The sequence below is a fragment of the Odontesthes bonariensis genome, chromosome 2, assembly GCF_027942865.1.
Source record: "Odontesthes bonariensis isolate fOdoBon6 chromosome 2, fOdoBon6.hap1, whole genome shotgun sequence".
In the NCBI taxonomy this organism is placed as follows: Eukaryota; Metazoa; Chordata; class Actinopteri; order Atheriniformes; family Atherinopsidae; genus Odontesthes; species Odontesthes bonariensis.
The window spans coordinates 22575599-22595279 of NC_134507.1; the positions used below are offsets into that span (position 1 = coordinate 22575599).

At 40.2% G+C, this 19681-nt stretch overlaps 2 protein-coding genes across 2 annotated transcripts; both read left to right on the forward strand.

The window, feature by feature from the left end:
• Positions 1–340: 340 nt before the first annotated feature.
• synpo2la (synaptopodin 2-like a) lies at positions 341–10771 on the forward strand. The gene is made up of 4 exons (XM_075479671.1): positions 341–747; positions 3360–3511; positions 3755–4473; positions 6388–10771. The coding sequence occupies exons 1-4, from the start codon at positions 646–648 to the stop codon at positions 8982–8984; spliced, it is 3570 nt and encodes a 1189-aa protein (XP_075335786.1). The 5' UTR covers positions 341–645; the 3' UTR covers positions 8985–10771.
• Positions 10772–13939: 3168 nt separating this feature from the next.
• Positions 13940–19647, forward strand: myoz1a (myozenin 1a). The gene is made up of 6 exons (XM_075479704.1): positions 13940–14160; positions 15688–15774; positions 16409–16596; positions 17046–17274; positions 18596–18758; positions 18844–19647. Exons 2-6 carry the CDS (start codon positions 15690–15692, stop codon positions 19076–19078), a joined length of 900 nt encoding a protein of 299 aa, XP_075335819.1. The 5' UTR covers positions 13940–14160; positions 15688–15689; the 3' UTR covers positions 19079–19647.
• The last annotated feature ends 34 nt before the right edge of the window (positions 19648–19681 follow it).

Genomic DNA, 19681 nt, shown 5'->3' on the forward strand with positions numbered 1-19681 from the left:
ACTGATTTCTATCAACAGCCCTTAGTGTAATTTAAAGACCATTTGAAAGTAATTAATCTGGATTAGAGTGTCCTATCACAGGAAGTCTCAGCTGTGAGATTTGAGAGTCAAGCTGTGATTGAAGGTTACTAAAGACTTCAGAGTCAGATATGAAACGCAGTCTTTAGGATGTTCTGAATGTTAACTTTGCCGTGGTCTGCAGAGCAGCAAAGGTGGTGGTATCCTATTTTTGGAGGGGCTATCAACAACCCAGTGGCACAGGTCTGAGTGACAGGACAAGTGTTTAGCTGGACCTTCCCCTTGCTCATTTGGGGCTGACATTCCTCTGTGTAAGCAGACACAGACCACCACCACCACCCCCAGCCACCCCCAGTGGCTATGATGGCTGTCCCACTCTGGGTTTGTGTAGGGGTGTGTGTGCATGTGCGTGTACAGGTGTGAGTATTGGCCTTGGAGCTCAGAGGGAAGTCAGCACCCGGACAGTGTGGCAGGCAAAGAGCAGGTTAGAGCTCTGTTGAGGGGCCCTGACTGCTAAATATGGAGCCAATGCACTGAGGGGGGGGACCCTCAAACGAAATACAAAAACCAAAGAATAACGGAAAATAACCAAGAAAAAGAGGAAAAACTAAAAAAAGACACAGAACAATGGTTGCAGAGGAAGTGATCATTACATTGTCCGGCGGAGCGCCATGGGGGTTTCGTCTCCAGGGAGGCGTGGAGCATCAGAAACCGATACAGGTGGCTAAGGTAAGTGGTCACTCAGCAAGTTGTTTGAAAGTCAGCTTTTCCTAGTTTTCTGGGGCAACAGTGGTAAGGTGAAAACTGTGTTTCTGACTAAACAAAATGTGAAACATTAGCTGAGTTATATTAGGTCGAGATTTAAGGAGCGGTGAACAAAACTGAAATGGAATATTGGCTTGGTTCAGGGCCTGAACATGAGTCATAATCTCGTTTGAGAAGGTTTCATGCGGAGCTGTACTGATGATTGATAAGGTCAGCTTTAAACTTCAAGCACAGATAGCTAGAAATGTAAGGCAACCCCGTTGGATATCTCCCAAAGAGGAGATATGTGAAACGTACGGTTTCTTTACGTCATCCACACATGATCAGCAGTCACAAACCTAAAGGATTCTGATATGGTTCTGCTCAGTTCAGTTTCCTATTCAAGAGCAAATTCTTCATGGAAAAGAAATTGGTTCACATGGCACAACTGAAGCAGTTCAAATTTCAGTCTTGATCTTCATTTTACAAATCAATATTTGACATGATATGAAAAGCAGAATATGATGGGTTAACGAAGGATGTAAACTGAAAAAAATGCAACCTTCTGATAGAGAACACTAAAAAAAGAGACCCAGTATGACTTCATACTTATTGTTTTTACTTATATGAAATCAGCGACATATTAGAATTATCTGTGAGTTGTAAAACCGCAAACCACAGTTTTTACTTATCCCTCGAACAAACTTGGCGTGATTAAATTAAATATATTTTTATGCAAAATAGGTTACTTCAAAAAATAGTTTTCTATTATTATTATTATCATAATTCCCCCCCCCCCCCATTTTTTTTTTAGCATAAATTAGTGCACACTCACATTATGCGCACAAATTCAGAAACACATTTGATAACTGTTGACTGAGCAGAAGCTTCTCCAGGTTGTTATTTATAGTTGTAGTTATACATCTCTGGGTTAGCCACGGTGTTTGTTTCGGCTCAGTACCTGAAACTGAGCTTCATACACGGATTTTGAACATTCAGCAATCCATATCTTGTTTCTTAGGAAAAAAAGTAAAGTTAGTTGATGTTGTTTCACATAAAAAGGAAATCCTGATTTTTAAACCTCTTTTTACACGTTCTCTTGCTCCTGTTAAGACCCCACAAGAGTTGTCATGCTAACAACACACTGTTCAGTGAAGGATTTCAGCATGTACAATTTTACGTGTAATTACACTTTCTGACAAAATCATACAGCATCCTCTTTCTGCAATATAAACCTCCTTTTTAAACAATATGCAGAATCTAAATGATTTTGCTTTTGTCAACGATGATCCTACAGTGTTGACTTATTCAACACATTGAGTAGCAGGTCACCTTTATGGCGGTGGGCAGCTGTTTCTGTCTGACCATCCAACACTGCCTGCTACTTCACCCTTGAGAGCAGGAAGGCGTTATCTTGTCAGGTCTAGTATGATATCGTTCCTAACAGGTGGAGCAGTGTGGAGCTTCTCTGAAAGAGCCGATGTGTCAGGGTTCAGTTTGTGTCTGTGAACCTGCATGAGCGTGTTTGTATGTTTATTTATATGACTCTGTGTGTATTTTTGTATCAGTCCATGTGGTGTATGTGAGCAAGCATGTAAGGGTATTATAACTGTTATGATTTGCAACCACAAGGTGACTGACTGAACGAATAACTTGACATCCTGGCCACGAGCAGGCCCAGGCCACATTGAAAGGCTTAGCTAAATCGGGACATGGGATTTCATTACAGGCAAACCAGAATAGCTGGAAAGAATACTAATTAGGGCATTACAGCAACATGGTTTTAACTCTAAATTCTTGTATTTGATATTCATTTAATACATGCAGGATAATCAACACTGCAATCTTGTCTTAGAAAACGATCCGCCTTGAATTTACGAAGCAAGATGTTGCCATGGCTTGCACAGACAAGCAAAGGCAATTTGAGGTGGGCAAAATGCCATGGTCCTGACAGATCTCGGGTACAAATAGCAAAGCACCAAATGAAGATGGCTGCTGGATGGCATTTTCCTCTTAAAGTGTGCATGAGTGCCCCACTTGAGCTGTAATATGTGGCATGTGTCCACAGCAAGAACGAGCTGTCAGGACAAAATCGGCTCACTGTCAGTCACTATCACAAACCAAAGACAAGACAGCAGCATAGCACTGTCAGGATTTTATTTTCTATCCCTGCTATTACAGGAATGAACATACAGTTCCCAAAGAAAATGATTTCTTTGCAGGAAAAGAAAGAGAAAACAAATTAGCATGAACATCAAAGCCGACCAACCAATCAAACTAACTAAAGCTGCAGACTTGAGATTTTGCCTCACATTATAGTGGATATGATAAATCCTGTAATAATATAATACACATGGCTAAGCATGCATGACTGAGTACAGTGAATTAATTTGTTTTGGTAATATGAAAATATGAAAACTTGGGCATACCCCAAAAGTCTACAAACTTAACTTGAGACATAAACAGTATAAAATACCCGGATGTCTCTTAAAAGACTTATGAATTGTTTTGGACTTGCCCCCAAAGAATTGCAGAATGTATCTTTGCTTATAACCCAACAAAAGTCAACATCTGTGTAACTTAATTTCCTTTTGCAGGTGCGGAAGCGCAGTAAAGCATGCAGGGCTGGGCTGCAAGAGGCTGATGAGCTGGTATCTATCAACGAACAGCCATGCGGATCGCTTTCCCACGCCCAGGCCATGAACCTCATCGACAGCTCCCCTGGGGTATTAAACATCCGGGTCAAAAGGTAACAAGAACTGAAGATTTACATTGTTACTAAACATCAAGCATCATCATCCCACCGTAAGGAAAAATAACATTTACCATTCAAAACTCACAGAAGTGATAAATATCATTTGCACCAAACAAATTAGAAATAATGCTTAACCATTAATATGTTTCAGCTGACTGTGCTGAGGACAGATCCAGATTTAGGAAATTAGAATAAACCCAAACACCCATCACTATTTTAAACTCTTATTGTTTACAGAGCACCTGCTGCTTTCCAGTCTGTAGTTCTCGTCACTCGAGCTCCATCACCTCGTATTGACAAAGAGTATCGGGCTGCTCTCAGAGCCATGTCACCATCCAACCCCCACCATGCACCTGTTCGCGAAGTCCACCGTAGCCGCTCCTCCCAAACCAGTGGTTTGACGTCCCCACCTGGGAGTGAGGCTTATTATGGGGAGACTGACAGCGATGCAGATGTGGCAGGTTATGAGAGGCAGCGACGTCAGAAACGCCGGAGCCCCAGCAACTCCAACCCTGGAAAACCAACAGGACGAATATCTCCTGAAGGCGGGGAGACATCGGAGATGAGTGGCTATGACAGCGCTCCGGATGCACAAGTTTTCCCACGTTTGTTGGATGGACATGGGGTAAATGGTGATGGAAGAGGAGGCCTACCAGGAGTGGCAAGAAAAGAGGTGATTTACCAACCTCCTGGGCCAGGAATATGGTCCTCCCAGACATCCACTGAGACTTCCTCCATCATCTCCTCAGCAGATGACCAGGGGCCTCGGGATGGAGGGCAAGAGGAGGATAGTGGCTTTCTAGAGCCAGCCAATGTTCCACTGGTATCCCGTGAAAGGGCAAAGGAGGCTCTGATGCTCAGCTCCCGCAGCCAGTTTGTGCCTATGGTGGGTCCTGTGAATAAACCCATTGATGAGGAGCTTACAACAACCTACATGGAAAAGGCCAAGCAAGCCAGTAAGTACTGACCACCAGTAGGGACTTTTATTTCACATGAGACCTGCACACATTCCTTATACAGGACATTTGTTGGTTCCAGAGTAAACACATTAAATCATCGTGTTTTATGTCTCAGATGAGATAGAGATGTTGTATATTTCAATAGTTTTCTCAATGATGCTCATTTTTATACTATTCTTTGCCTATCCTCTTATTTTATTATGTAATTACATTTTCTATATACATTGTGTCTTTGTGCCATGCATTCAAATACGTAATTGAAGATCAGCTCATTTACTACTAAGTGATAACCAGTGATAAAAGTCCTCTTAATTGCCAATGTGAAAACCTAAATAGTTGCAAAATATTCAGTATTATTCCAACATATCCAGAGCTTGACATTGATCACATCTCATACATAAAAACACTTAATCACAGTAAATTAAATTTCACTTGTAAAGACTTTACAAGACTCCATTTTGTCCTGTAGACAGTTTTAAATGTCTGTTTGAAATGTTTACAGCATTCATCATGTTAAAAACCAGCTGAATAAAGCTGTTTAATACATTTTGTTACACCCAAGTATGCCTTCAAAAATAAACTGATGGCAACTTTTATGTTTTAGTAAAAACAGGAGTGGTGTTTTTAAGTTCTGTCTAAATCTTGAAATCTCAACCAAGACCACCATGGTGTCTTTGTCCTTGTCGTAATCTGATCTCCATAACTAAACATCTTAAGTTTTCTTTAATGTAGCTCAATAAGAATGAGTGAGCATAACTTAAGTATGCTAAACAAAGCATGGCCAGTATGGTAACTTCAAGTTATGTGTGTAAAAACCCCAGCTATCAATCTGTGAAAAGCATTTGCAGCTGCTTTCAGGTGTCAAGTAGCAAAGCAGGAACCTAGAATTTTCTCTCCTCTTCTCCCTAACACGTATGATTTGTATTCCAACATTCAATATGACATAGGTTAGCGCCCACAATAATAACGTATATGGTTTTACATTTAGGGAAAAAGCACCAGCACAATAAGATGTGCCTCAACTAAGATAGATAAGTTGCTCTGTAACATTTTGTAAAAGGGAGAATGAAATAGTCACTTTTAAGTGCAGTGAAAGATTATTTGTGTACCTAAAATGTAACAGAAAACTGTAACAACAGAAGACTGATGTCCTGCATCATTTGTATGTCTCAAGGAAAAATTGTTTTCATGTTTTTACAAACTTTGAAGAAAGGGTACAAATTGACACAACCCAGTGATGCAGCAAAACGACAATGCAACACCACTGAAAGAGCACTGACACTGACCAAGCACTGACCAAGCTGACCAGCTGATGTCCTGTCCATCATCCCTAATAGGCCATTGTAAAGGACAGAGCTTAGCTCTCAGGCTGTTTTAAGAACTTAAATAAATTTACTCGATCTCGTTGGCCATCACAGAGAGCAGGATTGAACAATGTGATATCTTACTTGAACCTTGTCCGAGACAAATCAAGAACTCCCTTCACATGGTAGTGTGAAACAGAATAAGGTTGCATGTGATAATCTGTTTAAAAACATAACAAGTTAAGGATATGCGGTGGCAGCCCTTTGAAGTTCTCCTTGCTGTAACCTACATCCTTCAACTTTCCAACAGCTTGCAAGTAATTTCATATAAGGCAGACATCAGAGTACATAAGACTAATAATGTGCAAATTTATCCTTCACCCCAGCTAATGTGAGAAGCTCAAAACTTGCCTGGAATTTTTCCCGGAAGTGCTCCTGTGACAAGTTACGAAATAGATGCCTGCTGAAAGCATGGTGGTCAGGACAGGTTTAGATGCATAAGTAAGAGTCAGTTATTGTTTTAAAGGTTACATTTTTGTAAATATCAACTGCAATTATTTTACAATATTGTACAATTCCTAATAGCTATGACTTTCATATCCTGTAGAGCTGAACCGAGGGGATACACAGCAAGATAAGCAAGTAAAGGAAGCCAAAAGCAAGTGTCGAACAATTGCATCTCTACTGACAGATGCTCCCAACCCTCACTCCAAGGGGGTGCTGATGTTCAAGAAGAGAAGACAGCGTTCCAAGAAGTATACCCTCACCAGCTTTGGCAGTGTTGATGAGGATTTGTGTCAGGACTCACAAGAGGAGGATGGAGTATTTCCTGGCAGTGAATCTGAGTTTGATGAGGATGGCTTCTCAGCAGCTCCAGACCCTACTTGGGATAGTGACTACCTGGATAAGCTTGAGAAGAGGGCAACAGCAGGCATGGAAGGTCGTGGGGATGGAGCAGAGGATGCCCCCAGTCCAGGTTTGAGTGACACTGCAGGAAAGGGTGCCCAGTTGTTTGAGCAGCAGAGAAAAAGGGCAGCTGAGCATGCCAAGAGGGTAGAATTTGCACAACCTCTGGCTCCTCCACAATCTCAAGCTCAGGAGCATCCTCAAATATATCCGTTGCATCAAGAAGTACAAGCACAAGTGCAACCAAATCTCCAACCTCAGCAGATATCACAACCTGGCCCTATATCCACACAGTCAATGCTATCTCAGGTTCCAGCTCCAGTCACTGATGTAGCCCAAGGAACACCTCCAGGGGACCTCCCATACTCTGCAGTTAGTGCAGTTAGCATAGTGATGTCACCGCCACATATGGCGTACAAACCAGTCACTGCCTCAGTGACTGTTTTGGACACACCTGCACCACCAGCTGAAACACCAACACCAGAACTATCTTCAAGCAATGTTCTGAACAGAACGGCACGTCCTTTCACCCCAGGCTTCATCAGCATTCGAGCTGCGACTGCCCCTGTAACTTTCAGACCAGCTGTCACAAAGAGGAGCCAGCGTCCTGCTTCAGCAGCTGTTGTACCATCACCATTCTCTACTTCCTCAGAATTTACCATTAATGCTACACCAATAACTCCACAGCTATCCCCTGGTCCCCCACAAATATTTTCTCCACCATACCCTATCCCTCAAGTTCCCCTGGCCCTAACACCAGAGGCTCCTGTAACCGTTCACCCTCCAGCCGTTTGTACCTCTGTGGAGACATTGCAGTCATCACCAGCAATAACTGGTGTACATCAGGCTCCAATAACAACTGTGACCCCAATGTCAAAGCCTTCAGTGCCATCAGCCTCACAAGCACCAGTGGTTGCAGTGCCTTTTCCTATGTCCCAAATTTCAGGCTCAGCTGACCCAGTTGCCTCAGTGCCTCCACTTCCAGTACCAGTTTATCAGCCAGCACCACCACAGTTTTCCATGCCGCCTGTAGCTCAAGTGTCAGTGGTATCCCAGCCTGAAGCTGTGGCTCCAACCCCTGTTCCTGGAGCAACAAGTCGCACAGGAATCTTACTTGAGGCTCGACGGCGTAGTGGAAAACCCAAACCTATGTTCAATATACCAGAAGTGAAAAAGAACTCCCCCAATCCTGAGCTGTTGTCAATGGTGCAGAACCTAGATGACAGGTCCACCAGATACAAGAGTGCCCAACCATTTGATGAAGTCTATGATGGTGCAGAGGAAGACAGAAGTGGTGAGGCAGGAAGGGTACCTCCTCCAGTTGCACCCAAACCTCGGGTCATCCATGAGGCCCCACAGATTCTTCAGGCTGGAGGAAAGGGAGCCCAACTGTTTGCCCGAAGACAGAACCGTATGGGAATGTATGTTGTGGACACCGCACCTGAGACTCCTTACCAGCAGGAAGTGGCTTTTCATAATGAAGTACAACCCCATGACCCCTCACTCAGCACTTCACTTCCCTCTCAGTGGAAATACTCCCCAAATGTCCGTGCCCCTCCACCTATTGGGTACAACCCACTCTTGGCCCCCACTATCCCCATGGGGCCTCAGAGGGATATAAACAAGCCAGACAGCAAGAGCAGAGGAGGATCCCAAAGAGAGGGCATCAAGGCTCTGGATTTCATGAGAAGGCAGCCCTATCAGCTCAACTCAGCCATGTTCAACTATGGAGGAAGTGTCACTAATCTATCAGCCATGCCTTCTTACCAGGCCCAGCAGGGTAATTACACAACAACAATGGTAGGCAGCTCATTAACTTCACCTCGGCAGATACCTGTCAAGACAGCCCGCGTCTATGAAATCAAGCGGTTTTCGACACCCACACCCATGTCAGCTCCCTCTCTGGCACCCAAAGTCATTGCACCTCGCTCAGCCACTACCCTTGGAGAGCGTTTGACTCATTCTGGCATGACCTCCCCACCTCCTGTTGCTTTCACTCCAACTCCAGCACTATTCAGTGCTTCCACCCCCTCCCACCTAGCGGGACTGCCCACCCTCCCAAAATTATCTGTCCCCGCTTTCCCAAACCCTGTGCCCCTTGCAGTCCCCACACCTTATGCTCCAGTAGCATACACCACTGGGCTCCAGACAGCCAAGCAGTTCCAAAGTGCCCCTGAGCTCAGCATCCTTGCGTCTTTGCCCCCACTCAAGCCCAGCCCAGTTCAGGCACCCAAACCACGTTTTGTTGCCACCAAAGGAGGAGTCCAGCCCCGTGTCTGGAGGCCAGGAGCAATCTGAACAGCAATAAACTACCACGATTAATTGATTATGGACATGAAATTAATCAATAATAACTGTAATGATAAAAAAAAATTGGCAGCAGTTACAGTTTCTCAACGATAATGATTTTCTGCTTGTCTGTTACACCAATATTAAAGGGAATATCTTTTGGTCTTAGGTAGTTGGTTGAACAATACAAGTATTTTGATGATATAATCTTTCAATTCTAATGGGAAGTTCACTTACAATAAAAATAAGCTGCTAAACATGTAAATTAAACCATTTTAAAGTAATTTTACAGTGAACATTAGGCGATGAGGTAATCAATAACAAGATTAAAATTCTGAAATCAGACAGATTCTTTCAGTATGTTAGAACTCAAATTATGATAAATATTATAACTGCTTATCACGTTTACTTTGCTGCTAACACATTTAAGTGAGTGACAATAATTACAGCGTATATTACCATGTACTGTACGCTGCATCATCCACAACATGCCTGTCCTGGGGGAGGTTTGTGTAAGGCTTCTGGAGATCACCTCGATCGCCTCTACTGAAATATTCTTTGAAACTTGAAATATCTGAAAAGTGAACTGCTGCAGTTCTGACGACAGGATGAAATCTGAAGATGTATGTTGTTTGATGTTAACAGGAGAGGATGGATAAAGATTTATATCTTTAAAAAGGTAACAAATGAAATGCTGTCATGTGCTCTGTCTGTAGTATTAACAAGGAGCAACCATGGTGACCTTGTCATTTCATAGAAGTGTTTAAATGATGCGTGACCAGGTGAAAAAAAGCACATTTTTGTCCATCACCTCAGAGCAAGTGTGGATCTCTAAAGGAAGTTGCAGATTGCGCCTGCAAAGTGTTATTGAGGTTGTGCCAAATGCCTCTGCTCACTATAACCAGAGAGAAATGCTATCTTTTTTAGCACAGGTCACATTCAACAAGTGCCTCTGCTGTCACTGATGTATACTCGGCACTGGATATCGCTTCCATTTGCCATTTCAGCACACCACAGTTTCCTTAGTCTAAGTGTGAACGTTGCAGATATATGTAAATTCTTACATTTTATTAAACAAATAACACAGATGAAGGATGTGTATCTTTTTTTGTTGATTCAATCTTAAGGGATATAATGGGAAGTTGATGGACTGAGAGGCACCAGCCTTTATAAAAGGGTTCAAGGAATGAGAATAGCTGTGGACGGAGGATAATATGTTGTCCCGAATATTCAGTGTGTACTCAGTTAGATCTTTGCCAATCTCCTATTAATGGAGATGACCAAATGTAATAAAACTGAGACATCTGAATGACTAAACAAAGTCTGAAATCCCACAGCCTGTAGATATTATTTGAGAATGGCTCGGGAAGTTTGCTCTGTGAAATCTTGTGATAAAACTCAAGACACTGATGAGGAGAGGAGTACCAGTGTGTTTTCATTTCTATTAAAATGCGAGGGTCTAAATGTACCTTGGAAGACTGGTTATAGTGATGGAAACAAGTAAGAAACAAAGAAATGACTGTGTTGTTTTCAGCTGTGGAATTAATGTGAGGTTTTCTTTTTTCTTTTTTTTTTTTTTTTTACTATTTGTAAAGAATAGTTTCACACTCGTTTTCATAATGATATGGCTCCAAAGTTTGTGCATTTAGTTATGCTGAGGTGTAAAATATGACATATTTTCTGGATACAGTTAGTCAAAACAGTAAGTGTGAAATGTTTGTTATTAATGCTTTGTAGAAGTTTATACTGACCACCGGACAACACATTTTAGAGGAATAAAATTATATTTGAAAGCCTTTCATCGTCTGAAATGTCTGATTTTTTCTTTGCCCCTTGCTGCTCAGTGTGTGAACTAAATTCACTGCAGCTGGAGCTCATCTCACTCAAGATCTGCACTTGAATAAATGTCTTTTATACTTCACAGTTCTTAACTGAAGCATCAAACGAAGACAAACACAACACAAGCCTTTATGGACAGCAGTTATATTTCAGACAATATTCACAATATCACATAAATTAGTACATATAATGGATATCTCCAATATCTACAATGAGAAATTTGGTGAGGATTAATGCAAAGAAATTGGAAGTTTAAAAATATTAGGAGTTCTAACACAACAATCACATCATCAGTCAAAGTTTTTCTATCTACTGAATCAGAAGGAGAAGATATGGTAGCCAGGGACAGCTTTTTGGCCAAATTCACAAATTCTGGCCAGTTCTCTCCACATATAATCATGTAGCCCTACAGTTAAACTGCATGAATTTATATATATATTTAAGGAAACCTTGAACCACACCCTTTTTATCATGTGAAGAGTAGCAAGGGATTGAAGACTATCTTGGGTAATATAGAAATGAGGCAGTATGTTTCCTAAACTGGTCACCCATCCATCACTGGGCTGGTACAAAGAGACAAGAACCATACATGTTAACACAGCCAATTTAGAATAACCTTATTATTCATTATGGGAGGATTTCTGAGCACCTGCAGAAAACCCATGCAAGCACATGGAGAAACATAAATTCCCTACATGAAGGTCCCACCCAATCAGTAGGTTTGAACTCAGAACCTTCCTAATGTGAGGTGGCGGTGCTAACTACTGCACCACCATGCTGCCATCTGCAGTAAACAGTAAAAACAACACCATTTCCTTTTTTTTTTTTTTTTTTTGCCCTGTAACCTTTAAAATTGATTGAAAGTGAACAACAAGTCTGAGATCATTTTTAAACCACCATCATTTTCTAACCATCTCTTTCTTCAAGAGATACTCATTCTATTGGTTCTCTCACCAGCCCAACGATTCAGTTAAGTCTTGTGAATCACAATCAATTTTTCCTTTAACACCAACTAATTAGTTGGTGTTAAAAGTCACGTTGCTATTCTTTCATATTTTTGTGTCTAAAAGCAGAACAATGTTTTTGACTGAAATTGCTCAGGAGAAGTTAAACGACTTGGTATGTGATCTGAGATAAAACTTTACACATGGTGAGTTTTTCAAAATTAGTTTATTTTCTTGCCAATATGAACATTAGCCACTAAGTGGTGCTACAGCGCTTTGGTGTGTTTGACTCATCTCTGAATGGGAGTGCAGTTGGAAGGGCGTTTTGATGCCATTCACACTCGCAGAGGGTCTATATATAGGCCGGTTAATATCTAAACAGAAAACTATTCATGTCTAATAAAAATAACACTTTGCCAAGTCACTAACTCGATAAAGAATTAGTTCTTAATTAAAGGGCTAAAAAAAGATTGAATAAAAAATACAACTGGGTCAAGTTTCTGGAAAGTTACTATATCAAGACGTGCCTGAAACATCATGTATTGCAGTTTCCATGGGACTGAAGTTCCAGCAACAAACTGAACTACAATATGTCTTCCTCTTTCTACTTCTCTTGATAATTGGTTGGCACCTAATTTCCCTGTAGATCTTCTACGGCAGACACATTCAATTTTTGTAATGTTTTAGCAGGTATGGACATCTGTACAGGAGGTGTTTGAAAAATATTGATTACATTTACTATGGAAATACAAAAATTTTAAAAAATGATATACGTCACAACCCACTTGCTCAGAAACTAGACTGGAACCACCAACTGTGCGTACAGCATATGATAACTCCCTGAACCTTGAATTCCTGGAGATATATCTAGTATTAAGTACGTAAGAGTCAAGACATGTTATTGTAATAGGAGTCATGATAACGATGTGCTTGAAATAAAATGAGGCAGAATTGATTCAAATAAGGAAATCACAACTGCTGACATTGAGCAATCGCCCAGTTGTCATGCTGCAAAATGTACAACTTATTTTCAAATCTATAGATCAAATAATTAAGTTTTCCTTAAAAATAAATATGCTTTAGCCCGAAGGGAAAATTAGTCTCAAACCAAAGTGTTTCAAACAGATGTTTAAGAAACATAAATATTAAAACCGTTGTCAAATTCAGTCAAGACAACACACACAGAAGCAGTGATAACAACAAAAGTCACTAAAAAAGAAATGCTTAGCTTCCAATCATCACATTTCTTTTTACTTAATTTATGTGCTCCAGATCACAATGCCAGCTCAAAATAAAGTTTTAATGAAGGTCTTTCAGTGAAGAGTCTTTCAAACAAACATGCAGAGCCCCCCCACCCCCACTTTCTCCCAATATGATGCTGAATAATAAGAGAAAATGCCACACTATCTGTTTCAAAATAGAGCTCATCGCATTGCACAGAAACTTGCAAAGAATGTATAATTATTTCTACATCTTTGTTATTACTACACTTGTTATTCAGTCTTCACAAGAACATGTCATTGTTGGTGATAAAAGGCTTAATTTAAACTACAATGCGGAAGGTGCATTTCAAAGTTTCAAAATAAGCGACTTGGATCTGCACTGAAATAACATGGGTTCCTCCTTTGGCCACACTCTTCTCAACATTTCATGAAATAAGATATTTTCATACAGTCATGCTGCAGTTGTTAGATCGCACGCAAAATTACAAAGAAAACAGATGAGCACATTTGATTTAATTGGTATTGGCCTTCGGGCCACATGACTGTTACATCCAATCACACGATGCTGCAGTAAAACTGAAAATGTGACAATCTAGTATCAGGTTAGAGTATGGTTGGGAGGAAATGAGTTAATCATCACTTTAAAACAAATCAATGCTAAGTTATTTTAAACACATATCCTCAACCTTCAACTCATGCAAAGTCTTCTCCTCTTCTCTCCCTGACTTTCTGTAAACCCCAAACACACCCGAGAGTCCTCTGAGGTTATCTTATGGCTGAGTTCTCTTACCCTCGTTCTTTGCTACTAAATATAGTCTTCTGAGCCATCTGTAAGAATAATTTTGTTCCCTTAATATCACCATCAGCACTTTCAGCTGGCCAACAGAGAATTCTCCACCCGTCTTAATGACCCCCTCCCGTCCATATTCATTCTCCTAACCTCAACCTCCTCCTCCCGCCTTGACACCAACACTCCTGCCACCCACACCCCCAACCCCCTGGAAGATCTGCCATCTGAGTGTTGGGTGGGTTTTGCACTTCCCGGGATCTGAGTCCAGCCATACGTGGGGTCAGAGGCACTGAGGGATTTGTAAACTTGTGATCAAGATCGAGATCCTTCTTCACCGTTTGGTATTTATAGGTATCTATCTCTACTCCCAGGATTACAAAAGAAACCCGGTGAGTGGATTTAAACCATCAGTGTGCTCTGTTTGTCGACTGACTGTTTGGATTTCAACTCTGCACGTTGCCAAAAATTAGTAAAGGGAATAAAGATGAGCAATATGTGCCCAGTTAGAAATTCTGTGGGCTGTGCAGCCAATGAAGAATAAAAAATAATAGAAATAAAAGATGTTTGATTTCAACCACAGATTAAAAAATAGTTTTTCTTTATCTGTTTAAGTGACCAAAAGAAATGGGTGAATGTGCTGACTGTCCCTCTCTGTGGGCGTTACATAGATTTTATATGGTGTTACCAGACCCTGGGAGGGGGTGGTAAATCTGAGCACAGAATTCCGTAAGCTTGTAATTATTTAAGATAATTAAAACTGTGAGGGAAATCCTCCACATAAACATCCCAGTTGTCACTCCTGTTTTGAGATGAGGTCAAACATGCACTTACAATGGTTATTCTGGAGGAATGTGTGGTGTTCTTAAGAGTTGTCTCGAGCCCATTTGATAGTCCAATGACGCCATTACATGTCGCTAAAATGTCTTGGCTGGAAATGGCTTTTAAAAATAGCTGCATGGGTTGAGTTACAGTCACTAGATAATGTGATGTGATGTTTTACCACTTGACTGGGTCTTAAAGAAACTTTTGGAGCTGAATATGCTGATATTTGTGCCGGAAGATTCAAAAACTGTGCAATTTAAAGAAATAGGATGACGTAAGAATGAGATGCAGATCTTCGTAAAGCAAGTTATGCAGATTGTAAATAGAGTTTATGATAATTTTCTGTAAGCACTAGAAGATATCTTGACATATGAGATACAGGAAAATAGTCCACCCACTTGGCTTAAAGTCTGAGCGATATGATCATGTGGTATGAATAATGCGAATGTTATTTAATGACCCCGAAGCCCTCACTTGCACTTATTGATGACCAGTTTCTGCCTAACCAGAACGTGCTTCTGTTTATGTTGACTCAGTATGTGTACAGATCTTGTGTCCCTAAACAAAACTAAGACATACACTGAGCTATAGGTTTCCTTTGGGGCTGACATCTGTTCCACGGGGGAATGAAGGGAATCTGAGTGCACTGACACCTCCCTTGAAGGTGAAAAATGAGTAGGGCCCGTGTTGTCTGCCTGTCTGTTACATTCAGAACTCGTGGACTCACTTTCATGGGTTGATGGTGGGTGTAGGTGTTGATGTTGTAGCGAGATCTTGAAAAGCTGGTGCGATAACAACTCTAAATTGAAAGAAAAACATTCCATCCTTGGAATTTGAACATAAAGAATAACATTTCTTTCAAACAATCTCTTTGAATATGAACATTTAGTGTGAAATATAACATTTATAAACCATCATAGGAAGCAAAACCTAAGATTTTAGCTTCATTTTTGGACAACTTTAAGTTTAGTTTATACCAAATAGTAAAATACATGATATATCATATAAAATGCAACAAATATAGGGATGTTTTTCTGAATTTTGTTTAACAAGAAATTACCTTTTGCATTCTCTTTTTTCCCCTATCCCTTCAGACATGCCTCTGGGAACACCTGCCCATATGAACAAGCGGAAAAAGCTCTCCAAGATCATAACTGACCTATCACATATCAGTCAGAATGGTAAGCCTGACAAGAAATAACATGAATATGAAATTACCATTGCTCAGTACAACTCTTTCATATAAACCCAGCATACAGAAATAGATGAGTCAATGGTACTGTAGATTAGGCACTAATCTTAGAGGATAAGAGGGGGCATTACCTGCAGTGTAACTCAGTGAAAAGCCTACTAACTAAATTAAACAGCAAATAAAATCTGACAAATAAAATCTTATTGTTATGTGAGATTTCAGATCTTACATAACAATAAGTCTAGGTAGTATTTTTAGATGATATTTTCAGTACCATTTTAAAATTCTGACTATTACTAACTGTCACTGCAAAATAATGCAACTGCAAAGGAAACCTATGCACACAGATAAGAGGGAATGTTTAGGCATAGTTAAATCAGTTTTAAAGGTATTTTGGTGATAGCAATAGTAATAGATAAGACAACCATTGCTGTCTTAGTCAAGCTTTTTTTTGTGGTTTTTAGTGATTTTTCTCCTGTTTTATACTGGCATGCTACTACTGGAATCATAACTATGGTCAGTTAGATCATCTAAAAGTTACCTTACTTCAACACAAACTAGGCAATATTTTGTTTTCACACTTTTGATTTCCATTACCATTGCTTGTATATCGCCTCACCTAGAGTTCGAGTTGGAGCCAGAAGCATCGGAGTTGGATCTGGGAACAAAGATCAGGACTCCCAAAGACATTATGCTGGAGGAGCTTTCCCTGATGAAGAACAAAGGCTCCAAGATGTTCAAGATGAGGCAGCAGAGAGTGGAGAAGTTCATCTATGAGAACAACCCTGACATCTTCAGCAGTGAGTCGATGGTGAGAGCCTGGTTTGTGGCGAAAACAAAACCCCAAAGCTTTTCTGTCATTTCAAAAGAAGATAATCTCACAAAGCACTACCACTGTGTTAATAATACATTCAGAGTTTTAAAATATCCATGAAATTTACAAAGAAATGTGACAATGCTGGAAATGAATTTATTCTCTCTTATCTATCTTTTGAAAGAAGTCTTGTACTAGAATAATCAAAAAGATTAACTGAGTCAGGTAGATGTCAAGTCACCTGAACAAAAATGACCAAATATCAGATCATTTCTGACAAATCCTGACAAAAAAAATAGTTTTTAATTGTCTGCAAGCTAATAAAGACCACCTAACACTAATATTCTCAACATTCAAAATGGTCAGCAATACTTAATGTTATGGACGATCTTATCAATCAACTCAATGAAAATCAATGTGATGATGTAATGATCATATTGTTTCAGGACAACCTCCAGAAGTTTGTTCCCTCTCTGGGAGGTCAGATGGGAGGTCAGATAATCAGTGTTGGTGGACACCATGTTAGCAAAGAGCATGGACATCCCTATTTAGGAGTGATACCTGTAGGCGGAGCCCCCGTGCCTCCTCCAAAGCCTGGAAGTAAAGGTGCAGGAGGAGCGGGAGGTGCAGGCGGACTCATGGGGGGTGACACAGGGGGAGATGGAAAGGGATCGGGTGAGTATTCTCCACTAAAAGTTTGGTGTCTCACTTTTTTTCCTTACATCATATCTAGAAGGTGTCTATATTTTTGCCCAGAGCCTTTTGCTGCACAAATGATTTCAAATGGATCTCATAAAGGATATAGAAAGCATATTTTTAACTGTTCAGAGGCATAGATTCTTAAATAAAACCAGTAATGTATTACAATACCTTGCTGTAACCTAGTCATTTTTCATACCTAACTTTAACCATCTAGTTTTAAAATGACATTTCAAAGTAAAGATACTTTAAGGCAACATTGATCAAGACAGGACTCAATCTTGACTCAACCACTCAGCAGTCGGACATGTAGGGCCATCCTACAACCCCTCTCCCCTCCAAACATGGACGTTTTCATCGATTGAATGTGGTGCAACAGTCAATATGTGACTATTTCACAAAATGCTGTGACAATGCGATACTCTATGGAGTTATTTTTGAGTTTAGTGGCACAAAAAATGCAAAAGTTGGCTCTGTGGACCTGAATCAATAGATAACATTACGTGACTATTTCAAGTTTTGCCATGAGACCGAGTTGTTTTTTTTACAATCTGGTCTCTGCTTGAATAAAAGAAATTAGATGTAATGTGTTCAACTGTAAACCTCAGAAGTCATGCAAGGCTGATTTCTCTGTTTTTTATTTGCTGGTTTATCTCTTAAAATGTTGAATTCCTAATCAAAATTTAAATAAAAGCAGAACGAGATGATTAGCTTTTCATTTAAATCTTATACTTGACAGACAATATCCGAATGATAAGATATAAAATGACGAATGAAATGTTTTATGAAAAACGTATGCTCATTTTGACTTTGATACCAGCAAAACATTTTGAAAAATTTGAAATATGGGAAGAAAAAAAAACCTAACCCGTTGTTAGGTTGATTGGCAGAATGTTACTGCCCTGATGAAGTACAAAAAGAAAGTCCCAGCAAGGTTTTCAGAAGTAAAGATTCACCGCTAAATGAAGGACTACATATCTTTCATTTCATTTGAAATTATGGTTCTCAAAATAAAAATACAATATTTATCCCAGTGTTAATTATGCCCATGTCCCAACTTTTTTTTAGACATGTTGCCAGCCTGAATTCAGTATGCCCATATATTTAAAAAACAAACAAACATTGATATGTTGTGTATGTTGTACATTTTAAACCAGAAATAAGTTTGAGATAATTTGCATATTGTACAATTCTCTTTTTCGTTAGACTTTGAATGGTGTCTAAACATTTTTGGAAATAGGTGGTTGTAAATTACTCATGATTTAATTTGATCTGGCTGTGGCTGTTTTATTTGCAGGAAGTGGCAAAGATGGCACTAAGACATTGATTCATGTGAAGACATACATGTCACCATGGGAAAAAGCCATGAAGGGTGATGAGACTCTGTTATCCACTTTAAAAGCGGCAATGCCTGGTCCCATTACCCAAAAAGATTCACTCAAGTACAAGTCCTTCAACAGGTAATTTCCTCAGTGCCTGGATTTCTTAGGTGGTACGTGATCCACTGGGGGTTTAATCTGCCTCTCTATCACCTTGCTTTGTTAGGACTGCCATACCATTCGGAGGCTTTGAAAAGGCCAACCAGCTCATGAAATTCCAGCTGCCAGAGTCTGAGACAGCCAAAGAGGAGCCTGAACCTGCGGTGGTGTACCAACATGATATCGGCTGCCGGCCTTCCTTTAACCGTACTCCTATTGGCTGGGTGGGCAGCAATGAGCCCAACAGCATTCACATGGAGACGGATGCTGTGCCCTTTGATGGAGAGACCGATGAGCTGTGAAAACATAAACATACTGTGATTACACACACTGTGCACATACACACATGCGAGCATGATTTTATGGATAAACTTTAGCACATGCACATACATGATAGGTGAGCTTAAAATAATTTGTTGTACTGATGAATATGAATGTCTCAGAGTGGATAACTGAAAGTGTACATGACTTATAGTCATGGTTCTATCTTGCTCTGAGTTAAGCTGTAAGGCAAAGAAACAAGCAGTAGATGTTATGGCGAGACGAAACATCACATTGTTTGTCAAGCTTTAATCGGCTTTAATTGGAAAAATTGTTAAGTTGCAGATCTTGTCAATGAGGAAAGAATGAATCATTTGGAAAGGATAGAGATTTATGCTGTCACAGTTGTGCGTGATGTATTGATATCAACTCGTTGCCATATTTGTAATTTCCTGTTGCCTTTATTTTGTTGTTTGGATTCTCAGATCAACTGTAGAGCTACAAAAACTAAAGACCTGTCTAATTCAGTGTGCATGCTGTTGCTGATCCCCACTGAACCAACAGTTTCATGACAATAAACTATAACACTCCTCTTGTTGGAAATGGAAAATGGAAATGTCTAAATCCTTCAACTTATGAAGACT